At 37.7% G+C, this 14,881-nt stretch overlaps 1 protein-coding gene across 2 annotated transcripts in view; it reads right to left on the bottom strand.

Annotated features, from left to right (window-relative positions):
• Window positions 1-14,636, bottom strand: part of rab11fip3 (RAB11 family interacting protein 3 (class II)) — a 37,935-nt gene extending 23,299 nt beyond the window's left edge. Inside the window, exons 1-4 of one of the 2 annotated variants that reach the window (XM_073830501.1) lie at window positions 13,207-14,636; window positions 10,798-11,988; window positions 5,276-5,369; window positions 2,672-2,745 (exon numbers count right to left, since the gene is read on the bottom strand). In XM_073830501.1, the coding sequence (XP_073686602.1) occupies window positions 2,672-2,745; window positions 5,276-5,369; window positions 10,798-11,988; window positions 13,207-14,553 (2,706 nt within the window). In that variant the 5' untranslated portion in view covers window positions 14,554-14,636. Of the gene's footprint in view, window positions 1-2,671; window positions 2,746-5,275; window positions 5,370-10,797; window positions 11,989-13,206 lie in introns of those variants that run through there. The other variant, XM_073830500.1, reaches the window with a different exon arrangement.
• Between the last annotated feature and the right edge of the window lie 245 nt (window positions 14,637-14,881).

The raw sequence follows: 14,881 nt of genomic DNA, 5'->3' as shown, positions 1-14,881 counted from the left end.
AAGAAGAAACTTGTTTAAACATGTTCAATGTTTTTACAGTTGTTAAAAAACACAATGGCCATCAAAAAACCATCAAAAATTATCAACAAAAGTACAAGACTGAACGTCAAACCTGCATCTCAGAGCCCAACGTACCTGTGCGAGTCCGCAAGGAGCTCCTAAAACAGGAGAGGCCATTCCCAGAACCATTCTTCCCACTTTAGTACCGTCGCACGGGAAAAACAGGTTCACTAACTAACCTCAAAACTAACAACAACTGCTTCCTGTCTCTCTCAGAGTCTCCACATAGAGTCAACAGAGAGAGAAATGACTCCTAGTCTGCTGCTTTGGAAAATGAGGACCAAAGTCTGAAGGGCAGCAGGACCAGGAATGGGCGGAGTCTGTGTTCTTGACTCCACCCCTTTAATTAACATTACACTTATGTGCCAACAGAACTTCTGAACACACCAAACAGAACGTGTGCATACATTATGTGCCTGTGACTCAAAGTCTAATGCACTGCCTACTTTTAGTGTACATATAATGACCAAAAATGCTGTTTAGGTAGGCGGCACGCCGGCACACTAGGCTTTAAAGACTAAAGATTAGTTTCCATGTTGCAAAACATTAATAATTCACACCCAACATGCGCGAAACACTTGTTGTACTGCAACAATCGCATGTTCTGATGAATGACGAGTGCTGGTGTTCATGTATTACAAAACAAATCTATCAGAAGCCTGTCCTGTATATTGTCAACCACACATGTGTGTGTGTAAGTGTGTTTGTTCCTCTGGACGAGGTGCTACACAAACCACCTCGGCCGGTGTGTTTTGAAAGCAAACATGGAAACAGCACAGCCATTCATGACCCACAGGAAAACACACAGTTGTGTATGAGTGCGTTTCATATTAGAAGTGACGGGAAAACAGAAATGAGGAAAGGGAAAATCAGATCGCAAAAAAACAAGGTCCTCAAGCAGCACATTTCACATTTTTGTATTTACAAAATGAATGCTAATAAGCACAGGGAATCATAAACTGCATTTGGTGTTTATGAAAAAAGTTTGCGTTTCTGTAATCACACTTTATGAATTTAATGCCACGCTATATTATGCAGATAAAAATAAAACTCTAAAGAGTTACATAACTCTTTATTACTAAATCTTTTGATAGACTGGGCTGTAACCACATTAAAACGGAGGTGTATATTAGATTATATATATAAAACGTCTGTGTGTGTGTGTGTATAACTGTATGATTTTAAGATCCATCTTTTCACACTGAGGAGAACTGAGGGACTCATATGCAACTATTACAGAAGGTTCAAAAGCTCACTGATGCTCCAGAGCATTAAGAGCCAGGGTGAAAACTTTTGAACAGAATGAAGATGTGTACATTATTCTAATTTTTCCTAAATATACATTTTTTTCATTTAGTACTGTCCTTCAGAAGCTACAGAAAATTTGTTTCCCAGAAGACAAAATAAGTTACATTTACCCTGATCTTCAAATTCAGAAAGACGAATCTCAAAATCATACAGTCATTGTTGGAAAGGGTTCAAATACACAAAAATGTTGAACAACCAAAGAATTTGTGGGACCTGAAAGATTTTTTTGAAAAACAGCAGGCAGTTTAACTGTTCAGGACAAACAAGGGACTCATGAACAACTATCACTAAAGAAACTAAAACCAAAACACAGCTGTGGATCATTCAGGCAACAACACAGCATTAAGAATCAAGTGTATGTAAACTTTTGAACAGGGTCATTTTTATAAATTCAACTATTATTTTCTCTTGTGAACTATTATGTAAACGCCTTTTATGTGAAGTATCTTATTCAGGCCAGTACTAAATAAAAAAATAACATGCATTATGGAGGATCCCTTTTATTTTGTAAAATAATTTGCATTTTGCAGATTCTGAAAAGTGGTACGTAAACTTATGCATTCCCGTTCAATGGTTCGGATCAGTAAGATTTTTAATGTTTTTAAACATTTATTCCTGGATGAAAAGCTGAATGTTTTGCATCATTACGCTGGTCTTCAGTGTCACACGATCCTTCAGAAATTATTAAAATATTTTGATTTCTTATCAAAGTTGGAAATAGTTGTGCTGCTTATGCTGTTTTGAAACCAGTGATATTTTTTTCAGGATTTTTTTGATGAATAAAAAGTTCAAAAGAACAGCATTTATTTAAAATAGAAATCTTTTCTAACAATATACACTACTGTTCAAAGTTTGGGGTTAAGTACATTTTTTGCTTTCTTTCTTTGAAAGAAATTAAAACTTATATTAAGCAAGGATGTGTTAAATTTATAAAAAGTGATAGTAAATCACAAAATGAAATTTCACAATATTACTGTTTTTTCTGTACTTTTAATCAAATAAATGCAGCCTTGGTGAGCAGAAAAGACGTCTTTAAAAAACATAAAAAATCGTACTGATACCAAACTTTTAAATGGCAGTGTATATACCACTGAACCAGCAGGAGGCGCTCTGGCAGAGCAATGAACGCACTCTGTTTCTCATGTTCTGTGGTCTTTCAATCTTTTGGGGAATTTGTGGAATGTGCTGGTCTGGATTCCACGATCCTGCAATAATGGGGTCCTGAAATCCTGATTTATTATGTTTGTCATGACAGCAGGGGAGGAGAAATGAACACGATAACCGCAACGTCGGTGTCTAATACCTCGTCATATTCCTCTGGAGGTCCATTGCCTTCCACTGCGCTGAGATGAGTCTTGTAGAGGTCTGGATCAGATCCTGATAAAGAAACACATCTTGTATTGATATCTCCATATTATAATGTTTCAACGGCTACTGAAAAAAATACATTTAAGTGTTTTGGAGACACAGCGGTTTGTGTCATTGAGATTCTCGCTATGTTTTTCATTTGTAAACAGTCACCATGGAATACGTCGCACTGAGCAACCGGGCTGTCTGGACTCCAGGAAACTGTATTTATGTAATAGTCTGTTTCAGCTAGCTGGAATATTTTCCTGCTGAAAAATGTTATAGCATAAATAGACAGGCATGGAGAGGTAGATACTTCAGTCACTCATCCATTAATGAAGAGAGAAATCTGACTCGTGAAACACTGGACGCCCAGCAGGCCATTAGAAACATGACCTCATCCTCATTACTGAAGTATTATCAGTGGAAAACCTAAGCAAAGTGCTTCATGCTGTTCTAGCATCATCATAATAGACTGAAAGAAAGATGGGGAGTGTATGAGACCACTAGTGTTAGTCAGCCATTTTTAGCTGAATAAACACAGTTTAACATTTGGGATTACATCACTTGCTCACTAGTGGTTAGTGAATGGGTGCCGTCGGAATGAGAGTCCAAACAGCTGATAAAAACATCACAATAATCCACAAGCAAACCACACTACTCGTCCATCAGTTAACAACTTGTGAAGCGAAAAGCTGCATGTTTATAAGAAACAAATTCATCATTAAGACATTTTAACCGCAAGTTTTGGCCAAAACAAGAGTCCACAATCCATAACAACGCTTCGTTCTGTGAAAAAGTCCAGTTTCCGTTGTTCTCGTACATCAAAATCCACCGGCACATTTATTTAGAACAGTTTTGGACTGCTTCAGCTTGTAAACGGTGCTTGATCTATTCATATTTATCTTCTAAATTAAGATGAGATTACATTTTGTAATGGAGAAAGCAATGGATTATAGACTCATACTTTAGCTGGAAGCAACGTTTGCTTTTTGCTTCACAAGATGTTATTGATGGACTGGAGTAGTGTGAACTACTTGTCGATTATTGTTCTGACGGCACACCAATGGTTAGTGAATGGGTGCCGTCGGAATGAGAGTCCAAACAGCTGATAAAAACATCACAATAATCCAAAAGTAATCCACACTACTCCAGACCTCCAGTTAACAACTTGTGAAGCCAAAAGCTGCATGTTTATAAGAAACAAATCTATCATTAAGACATTTTAACTGTAATTTCTGGCCAAAACACAAGTCCAGAATCCATAATAACGCTTACTCTGGTGAAAAGTCCAACAGTTCCTGTTGTCCTCTCACATCAAAATCCACCGGCACATTTGTTTAGAACTGTTTTGGACTGCTTCAGCTTGTAAACGGTGCTTGATCTGTTTACATTTCTCTTCTGATTTAGATGAGAAAAATTCCACCCCTTGTTGACCTCTAACATTAAAATACACTCATATATTTATTTAGAATCATTTTAGAGTGTTGTTGCTTGTAAACGTTGGTTAGTCTGTGTATATTTCACACCTCAAATTCAGATGAAATGACTTGTTCACTCAAAGAAGCAATACTATGTATATAGGACTCATATTTGAACCAAAAGCAACAGTTTTAAAAGTTAAAAGCATATTAATGATGGCTTTATTTCTTACAAACATGCAGCTTTTCACTTTACAAGATGTTAACTGATGGATTGGAGCGGTGTGGATTATTGTGATGTTTTTATCAGCTGTTTGGACTCTCATTCTGACGGCACCCATTCACATCCATTGTTATCAAGTGATGAAATGCTACATTTCTCCAAATATTATGAAGAAACAAACTCATTTACATCTTGGATGGCTAAGTAAATTTTCAGCAAATGTAATTTTTCTTGGTAAATTTATCCCTTTTCTAGAACGAGAACCTTTTCTTTGCCAAGTTTTGAAACAAAGCCCATGTTAACCAAACTCAGACTAACTATTCTGAAGGTTTAGAGAACAGCTTGAAATGTGCAAAGCAAGTGTCTAGCAGGTGTCTTTAAGAACATTATGGCAGGAGACGTCTTGTATTATGGTATAAATTCATTTTTCTTTAGTTTTAATATTTAATATAGCTATAACTCTAAATATATCAGTTGTGTTAATGCTGTTCGGCAAGTAAAAGCTCTTCTGAGACTCTTTTACTTAATTTCCCATTTCAGCAGTGTGATTCACTGTGAGCAATTCACAGACGCTCTGACTCATTATTTTGCACTTGTTTTTCTACACAGTATTTGAGGAGACGTGAACTCTCCATCAGGAAAAATCATTACTGAATAGTGTCAGATTATCAAGCAGTCATCAAGAACACAAGATGTTTGTGTTTCTGACTTGGCTATTGTTTTGAGGACAAAACTGATGATGAGTTTTCTAGCCAAACTAGAAAAAACTTGAAAAAACATGTTTCCTTAACATTTTAATTATATTATTATTCTGTTTTGACATTCACAAAAGTTCTATTTTAGGGTTTGGGTTAGTCTGTTTTACTCCTAATATGTTTTCAAGCATGTCTTAAGTGTGTTTGTATTTGTCCTGTACCTTCATTGCTGATTGCACTGATGCCTCTGTGGAAATCCTCAAAACTGATCACACCCAGACCGCTGGGATCCAAGAACCGCGTCAGATCCTTCACCTGAAACCACAAACACACAGCACTTAACAAACACAAACTTACACAAACAGAGCAGCATCATGGACCACATTATCATACATTTAATAACAACAAAACACACAGACATGATCTTATTCTTCCACAAAAAGGAAAAAAATAAAAGAGGAGTAATGGAGAAACATGATATATTTTTACTCGTATGTAAAGATGTTAAATTCCCCTGCACGAATTACATAATCAAATATAATGAGGAGGAATATATATATATGATGAGGGCTCATTTTAGTATTTTTCTCTATTATCTTTTATTTAGGAACAAAACTTTATATAAACTTATTTGTAACTCAAGGAGAGACAAAACACAGATAAAAGTCTGTCCATCCCTGATATATAGTGGTAAAACACACATTCTCTCTCTCTCTCTCTCTCTCACACACACACACACACACACACACACACACACACACACACACAGAGTAATGTTACACTCCAATGAACAGGCACAATTACACACAGTCTGTAACCATGCAACAGCAGAACTGATATCCAGCATGACAGTCGTGAGTTCCAGAATCAGAGTTCTCAAAGAAAAACACCAAACATGCTCAAATACCGCCAAATGAGAGATCAAAACATCAAGCTGTTGCCTAAACATTTAATTCTGTTTGTGGTTTTAGCCCTTAAAGGCACAAAATTCGACATAGAAAAAAATATTATGTAAGTCTATGGCTATATACTGTCAATTGTTCCATTATGAGCATTATTCAAAATATCTGTTTTTGTGGTAAACAAACAATCTTAGAAAATCGTACAAATGTAAATAAATAAATGAAAACAAAGTTAGTTAAGGGACCACATAAGTGTATAAAAAATATATATAAAATTATATTTTGTACTTTATGTATAAAAATTAAATATATATTTGTATATATTTTTTGTTTACAGATGATTAACAATTTTGGATGGAATCTGATTAAATAGAGATGTGTGTTTCTCAATACATTTCTATTTGGTAAGCAATCATTTTAAGATTTATATATACAGTTCATACCTCTGGCAAATTCTGACTTAAAGTTACTTTTATTCAACCAGCAAGTTTTTTTTTTGACCGGAAATGACACAGGCTTCTCCCAAAAGATAATAAGTCGATGTACAAGAACCATCATTGTGGAAAAAATATTTCTTAGCTTTTATTTACATTTTATTTACAAAAAGTGGCATGTCCAAAATTATTCATACCCTTTGCACACTGTCACAGTCTATGGGAAAATCCAAAGTTCTATACCATTCCAAATAGTCCAAGCTGTTCTAAAGCATCCTAATTACCCTGATTCACTGGGAACAGCTGTTTTAATCAACTCAACAGGTGAAAAACAGATGCAGACCAAGGAAGACACCACTTATAGATAAGGCACACAAAAGCCTGCTTGGCCTTTGTAAATGCTCATCTGGACAAAGAAGAAGACTTCTGGTCTTCTGTTTTATGGTCAGATGAAACAAAAATCTGAAAATCTTGAATTTTTTGGCCACAATGATGTAGCCTTTATTTGTAAAAAAAGAGAAGCCTTCAACCCTAAGAACACCATCCCCACTGTCAAACATGGTGGTGGGAACCTAATGTTTTGGGGGGTTTTTTTAGCCGGTGGACCAGAGAACCTAATCACAGTAAACGGCACCATGAAAAAAGAGCAATACATCAAAATTCTCAACAACAACAGGCAGTCTGCAGAGAAACTGGGCCTTGGGCACCAGTGGACATTTCAGCACGACAACGAACAAAACACACAGCAAAAGTGGTGAAGAAATGCATTAACGTTTTGCAGTGGCCCAGCCAGAGTCCTGACTTAAATCCAATTGAGAATCTGTGGAGGGAGCTGAAGATCAGGGTGATGGCAAGGAGACCCTCCCACCTGTAAAAGCTGTAGCTCATCGCTAAAGATGAATGGGCAAAAATACCAGTGGAGACATGCAAAAAGCTGGTCAGAAATTATAGGAATCGTTTGATTGCTGTAATAGCCAATAAAGGCTTTTCTGTTGATTATTGAGAAGGGTATGAATAATTTTGGACATGCCACTGTTTGTTCAAATGTTAATAAAAGCTGAGAAATATTCTTTTCCACAATGATGCCTCTTGTACATACATCTTATTATCTACTGGGAGACATCTGTGTCATTCATAATCAAAAAAATAAAAAACTTGCTGGTTGAATAAAAGTAACCTTAAGTCAGAATTTGCCAGGGGTATGAATAATTACGGGCTTGACTGTATGTATATATATATATATATATATATATATATATATATATATACACACACACACACACACACACACACACACACACACACACACACACACATTTTATCACCTGTACAATCAAATTTCCTTTACTTAACCAAATGACTGCATTAGGTAATGTGGTTCAGACAAGCTGTTTTAAACTCAGTATATAAAAGCATCTCAAGTCAAAGTGTGAAAACCAGCGAGTCACGAATCAGTCACATGAGTGGCGTCACTTTGATTTTCACACATCAAAATAAAGTGTGACTGACTGACTCACATTAATCACATATGATGATTAAAGCACAAAAAAAAAAAATCACCAACAACCTCAGGCTGTTGATCTTGTTAAAAACACTTGTTTTTTTAGGTCTTAGCTAACTCACTCCATGCAGAGAAATTATTCTTTTCACTTTTGAACTTCTTACATTTTAAAATGCACAGTAGCAGCTCTCAACGTGTCACACATGGACAATTTTGCTGTTACCTGATCCTAATGACCAGTTTCTTCCTGGAAAACGCTACTTCTGGGTAAGAATTTGCATCCAACGTCACAATCCCATAGCAACCGTATCATACAGATAAAAAGACATCACACAAACACATGCAAACAGGCCCAATCTCTCTCCAGTGTGTACTCCAAACATATCTGAGACTAAGCTTAAAACACAAATAGCATTTCTTTTTACATCATATCACTTTCTGTCTTCCCTGATTCTTCATAAGTTTATCTCGTTCCACCCTTTTAGTCATAAACCATCTTAGACAACCAGCTGAGCAAGCTCTTATAATGCACACCCGCATCACGAGAAGAAACCTGTGCAAGTTTGAGTCCAATCACAGTCACGCAGACAAAGGAATGAACCTCGAGGGTTGGTACGGTGTACGGTTTGCAATTTCATCCCTGAAACCATAAACTACCTTATAAAGAACACAAACTTGCTTAGTGTTGCAAATATGTGATGCTTTTCACATAACAGGGCGGTTAAAGTTTAAACCTGTAACACACTGTCACAAGCTCACTGCAAAATTAAAAACTTAAAGACCCACGCAAAAACCAAGTCATATGTCTCTTTAGCTATGTACAGTGCAAGTGCATTTGAGAAAAGACGAATAACAATGATGGAAGGACAAATGCAAGAGTTCACTTGTTCATGCAACCCTCTCTATCGTTCATCTGTTCGTTTAACCTTTCATCTGATCGGATCAGCCGTTTTAACAGCCACAAAAGAGCCAGACTTCCGGCATCAAATCCATCCTCTCCTAAACGCACAATGGCGTGTGTCTGGGGGATCAGGAGTTAACAGGAACGCAATTCTATATTCTCATCTGAATGCCAAAATAACCACAGAGGGATTTCAAAATCACTACATCCAGTGCTTGATGTTATATGCTTCTAAGAGCAGTTTGGAAAAAAAAGCATCCTCCTTCTGGATATTTACTGACCTGCCAAATGCATAGCATTCAAAAATACACTACATACACACTAATTCAACATCATTAATGCTTATGAACTCATGCATTACAAAAACAAACCATACATTACAGCCCTATGCATTATCTATTATTGATTTGGCCTTAGTTTTTGTTGACTTTTGACTTTTTTGAATGTTTTTTTCTGCTCACTAAGCCAGTATTTATTTGATCCAAAGCACAGTTAAATTGTGAAATATTTTTACTATTTAAAATAACTGTTTTCTATTTGAATATATTTCAAAATGGAATTTATTCATGTGGTCAAAGCTAAGTTTTCAGCATATTTACTTCAGTCTCTTTAGTGTTATTATCATCAATAATTAAAAGAGTTAAGTAATTTTTTTTCAGGATTCTTTGATGAATAGAAATAAAAATAGAAATAGAAATAAAAGCTTTTGTAACATTATACACTATACCATTCAAAAGCTTGGAGTCAGTATATATTTGTTTCTTTTTTGGGAAAGCAAGGATGCTTTAAATTGATGACATTTAAAGACATTTATAATGTTACATATAAAACCTGAAAAACAAATCTACTCAGCTGTTTTCAACATAATAATGTTTTTTGAGCAGCAAATCAGCATATTAGAATGATTTCTGAAGGATCGTGTGACTGGTGTAATTATGCTAAAATTCAGCTTTGAAATCACAGGAATAAATTACATTTTAAAATATATTCAAACAGAAAACAGTCATTTTAAATAGTAAAAATATTTCCAATTTTTACTGTTTTTGCTGTACTTTGGATTAAATAAATGCAGGCTTGGTGAGCCGAAAAGACTTCTTTAAAAAACTACCAGAAATATTTCTGTTTTAGTACAAATTAAGCTCAAAATGATAGAACCAGTGACAATGTCAACAAAAAAGAATCACACCTCTTTTTATTTAAAATAAGCAAGAATACGCATTTAACAGTAGCCTGTTTAAATAGTATAGCCACAAGAAAATAGTTTTAAAATGATTTTAGTGTAAAAAAAACTCCTACTAACCATTTCTATGCAAAGTTATTCTCAAACTCTGTCTCCATGACAATGAAATGCCATAAAACAGCTGTAAAAAGGACGATTTAAAGAGCTTGAAAGCTCAAACATTACACAACTTATAACAGATGACTTAATGCAAGTGGTTAAAAAAACTATAAACTTCACAATTCGACTTTTTTGGGAAACCTCAAAAGAATTGGCCCTGTTCATCTCCATTGTAAACGTCTCACCGTAACACCAATTTTTTAAAAGAAATATAACTTAATTGTATTGTACTGAAATTGGAGTTAAGATTCAGCAATTATTACAAGTTGCTACATAGCTAAATATAGAAATATATATAAATAAAGGGGGAAAAAAACACTTCAAAAAGAAAGTAGCAAAACTTGTGGCACAGAGAAGTGTATTAATACTTGCATAGTTTGCTAAAACTGATGCAAAACAGCTGATGCTTAAAAAAGGAAAGACGCCATGAAAGAAAGAGCGAGAGATAGAGGACAAGAGTGGTATTCTGAGTCTGTGAGGGTTTGAATAATAAAAGAGCAGTTCTTGGGTGTCACCATGATCAAGTTTCACTTTGAGCTTTGGGAACCAAAAGAAGACACACAGTGCCCTGTAATCATAAAGCATTTTTGTAACATCTACTCCCCTCACCCAACGTTTACCCACCACAAACTCACACAAATAGACACAGACACACCTAAAACTGACCTGTTCAGCTCCATATGCTTTTGCGAACTCCACAAACTCCTCGATATGGACGAATCCATCTCCATCCTGATCCAAAGCCTGGAAAACTGCTCGGAGAGCTGACTGCTCCTCGCTTTTATGAACTATAGGCACATTTATCAAATCCACAGGGACCCTCTGGTCATGGAGCGATTTGGTCGGAAGAGCATCCGAGGCCTTGCACAGATCCAGAGTCATTTCTGCATGTTTGGGAATGTTGGGAGTGTCAGGATTGTTCTCCATTAAGGTCAGGTAGGCCTCCCCATCCAGGCTGGCTCCACAGGGAAAGACATTTCTGTGCGAGGGAGGAGAGCTGGGGGCGACTGAGCTCACTTGTTGCTCTTGTGCCAGGTCTATCTGTGATGGTGTCAGCTGATGGAAATCCTCCTGAGCAGGAAACCCCGCCTCTCCCTCAATTGCTTCACACAATTGGCCGGGAGACTCTGTGGTCTCGGAAAGATCCGGCCCCACTCGTCCAGCTGTCACGGTCAGCTGATCACCTGCACAGGTGAAGGGAGTGGACTCTAAAGAATCAGGATTACTTTCACAATGAGGTATGACTTGATTCTGAGTAGACATACTGTAATCCGATCTTTCCCCTCCCTGTAAAGACACACTGTGAAGTTTCTCTTCAGCATTCAGTGGTGTATTGTGACTGTTATTGTGAGCTGTTACATTTTCTTCAGGTGTATCTATAACAACTGCACTTGAGTTTGCAATCAAAGAGTCATTCAGTTGGTCCAAAAGCATGTTGACTTGCTCCTGGCAGGTTTCACTCATTGCATTCAGTTCTTGATTGTCAGGTTCACTGTTATCCAGGTTTAAACTAACTATTTGCAAATTGGATGCCTCTTGATTTTGATGCAAATCTGAGATCTCCAAAACTTTGAGTGTGCCTGAGTCTTCTGTGTTGCCTACTGTAGGTGTATCATCAGCTTGCTGTGTCTCCACAGCCTCAGGGTAAGCATCTAGGAGGTCTGCTTCTACATTTGTTAAATTATCCTGAAATTCGAGAGTGAGTGAATTGGATTCAAGATCAGGTGAGTTTGCATCACATTTATCCTGATCTGTCACAGGTGGAAATACAGAGTCTAAAGATGGCACAGGTTCACAAGAGACGCTGTCTTGTAAGATCTCAAATGTGGAATCAGGAATATCTCCATCATGGGACACCTCAAATAAGGGATCGAACTTATCTTGAAATTCAAAGTTGAGTAAATTGGATCCAAGATCAGGTGAGTTTGCATTACATTTGTCCTGTTCTGTCACAGGTGTAATTACAGAGTCTAATAAAGATAATTCAGCTTCACAAGAGACACTGTCTGTTAAGATCTCCAACATGGAATCAGGAATTTCTCCATCATGGGGCAAACATGGAATATCTCCATCATGGGGCAAACGTGGAACCTCAAATAAGGTGTCAGCCTCATCCTGAAATTTAAGGTTGAGTGAATTGGATTCAAGATCAGGTGAGTTTGCATCACATTTGTCCTGTTCTGTCACAGGTGTAATTAAAGAGTCTAATAAAGATGGTACAGCTTCACAAGAGACACTGTCTGTTAAGATCTTCAACAAAGAATCAGGAATATCTCCATCATCGGGCACCTCAAATAAGTCTTCAGCCTTATCCTGAAATTCAAGGGTGACTGAACTTGATTCAAGATCAGGTGAGTTGGCATCACATTTGTCTAATTTTGTTACAGGTGGAGATACGGAGTCTAAAGATGGCACAGCTTCGCAAGAGACACCGTCTTGTAAGATCTCAAATGTGGAATCAGCAATAGCTCCATCAAGGGGCACCTCAAATAAGGCATCAGACTTATCTTTAAATTCAAAGTTGAGTAAATTGGACCCAAGATCAGGTGAGTTTGCATCACATTTGTCCTGTTCTGTCACAGGTGTAATTACAGAGTCTAATAAAGATGGTACAGCTTCACAAGAGATACTGTCTGTTAAGATCTCCAACATGGAATCAGGAATATCTCCATTATGGGGCACCTCAGATAAGGTGTCAGCCTTGTCCTGAAATTTAAGGGTGAGTGAACTGAATTCAATATCAGGTGAGTTTGCATCACATTTGTCCTGTTTTGTAACAGGTGGAATTACAGAGTCTAAAGATGGCACAACTTCGCAAGAGAAGCGGTCTTGTAAAATCTCAAACGTGAAATCAGAAATATCTCCACCATGGGGCACCTCAGATAAGGCATCAGCCTTATCCTGAAATTCAAGGGTGAGTAAATTGGATTCAAAATCAGGTGGGTTTGCATCACATTGGTCCTGTTCTGTCACAGGTGTAATTAAAGTGTCTAATAAAGATGGTACAGCTTCGCAAGAGATGGTGTCTGTTAAGATCTCAAATGTGGAATCAGGAATATCTCCATCATGGGGCACCTCAGATGAGGCGTCAGCCTCAATTGAAGATGTGGGCTGGTTGTGGTCCTCAGGTAAGATCTTATTTTCAGATGAAAGCTCAAGTAAGGCATTATGCTCAGATATGGACTCAAGTTCGTGTTCATTAAGCAGGCTTTCATTTGAAGGATCTTCTGCTTGTAAATCAACAACAGCAATTGGTGCGAGTCCTGTTTCAGCTTCAGAAATAACATTATCAGTTGGAGTATTGGACACGACTTCCTCCTCTAACACTTCTCCAACCGTTTCCATTAGTACATCAAATGTGCATTCTGTAGACAAACCACACACAATTTCTTCATGAAGTTCGGATGATATGCAAGACTCACCTAATGGAGTCTGACATACAGTCTCTACTTCAGAAGACAGTTGCTTTGTTTCCATGTTAGCATCTGTTGTCTCTTGCGTCTGAACATCATCGTCATGGGTCTCGTTACTAGCCGAGTGCAGACCTCCAACCAGCAGCCCAGGTAACAACATCTCTACCTCGTCCATTGGAAGGTGAGCACTACCCTCATGATCAGATGGGACAGTTGGTTCTGTATGCGTTGTTGGAGAGATAAGCTCACAGGGAAGGGCTGAGGATGGGAGGTAGATGTGTTCTGGTGTATATTGACAAATAATTGAAGGCTTGGGATTTGAGTTCATATCTGTGCATGACAACTCCACAGGAGAAACGTGCAACAAACCTTCAGATTCCAGAGAGAGATGGAAGCTCTGGCTGTCGTTGTTCACAAAAGTTCTTTCCTCTAAGGAACTATGGCTGAACTCACAGTTTGTTAAATGTGTGTCCTCAAGGAGGTGGGTTTCTTGTAGTAGTGTTTTGTCAGTCGGAGTAATATCCAGCTCACCTGTGTACACATCTAGAGGGTTTGAAGTGGCAATAATCTCCACCGGTTGCAGGAAATCAGGCACCTGTTCGGGAAGGTTGTAAAAAGTATTTTGATTCTGCGCTTGTACGTTCGAGACTGTAGGACTAGCAGATCTAGAATTAAAACAGATGAGATCGCCATCGACAATTTCCAAACTTCCAGTAGAATGTTCTCCTTTGAGATCTTGGGAAGGAGCCGGCTGAGTTTTCCATTCAGGATAGACACATTCCAAACCATTTTCCCAGGAATACGTCTGTCCAGAATACTGAGAGGACCAAAATAGGTCATCTAGGTTTATGGCGTTCTCCTGAAAAATTTCATTGGTGGAATCACCAACAGAAGTGTTGTCTTTATCCATTAGGAGAAATCCGAGCGGATCCTGCTCAGATTCCCACTCGGCTTTCCCGCTCACCTCCCACTCAGAACACCCCTGAGGGCTGGAGAGAACTTGCTCCATTGAAAAGAAGAGCTCTCTCCTTTGACGACTGGAAATACTCCAGAAATTCCAATCCTTTGTTATGATCCCACAAGGTAATAATGTTCGGAATTCAAAAGCAGTTGGTGGCCTCTTCCAGCATACGCACCAAAAGAAATATCCTTGTTGAGACCCATACGTAAGCGTCCAACTCCCTGTAAATGATCAACTACTGTTTACTTTTGTGGACACAGGGATAATGTTTCACTGCCGTAATATGGGTCGAGATATTTTGTCTGATATGCAAACCTCTCCATAAAAAAAGGAAAAAAAAAAGCTGGCTCTGTTTCCCTGTTCCGAATTCAAAGTC

The sequence above is a fragment of the Garra rufa genome, chromosome 24 (genome assembly GCF_049309525.1).
Source record: "Garra rufa chromosome 24, GarRuf1.0, whole genome shotgun sequence".
Classification (NCBI taxonomy): Eukaryota; Metazoa; Chordata; class Actinopteri; order Cypriniformes; family Cyprinidae; genus Garra; species Garra rufa.
This window is presented reverse-complemented; position numbering and strand designations above follow the sequence as displayed.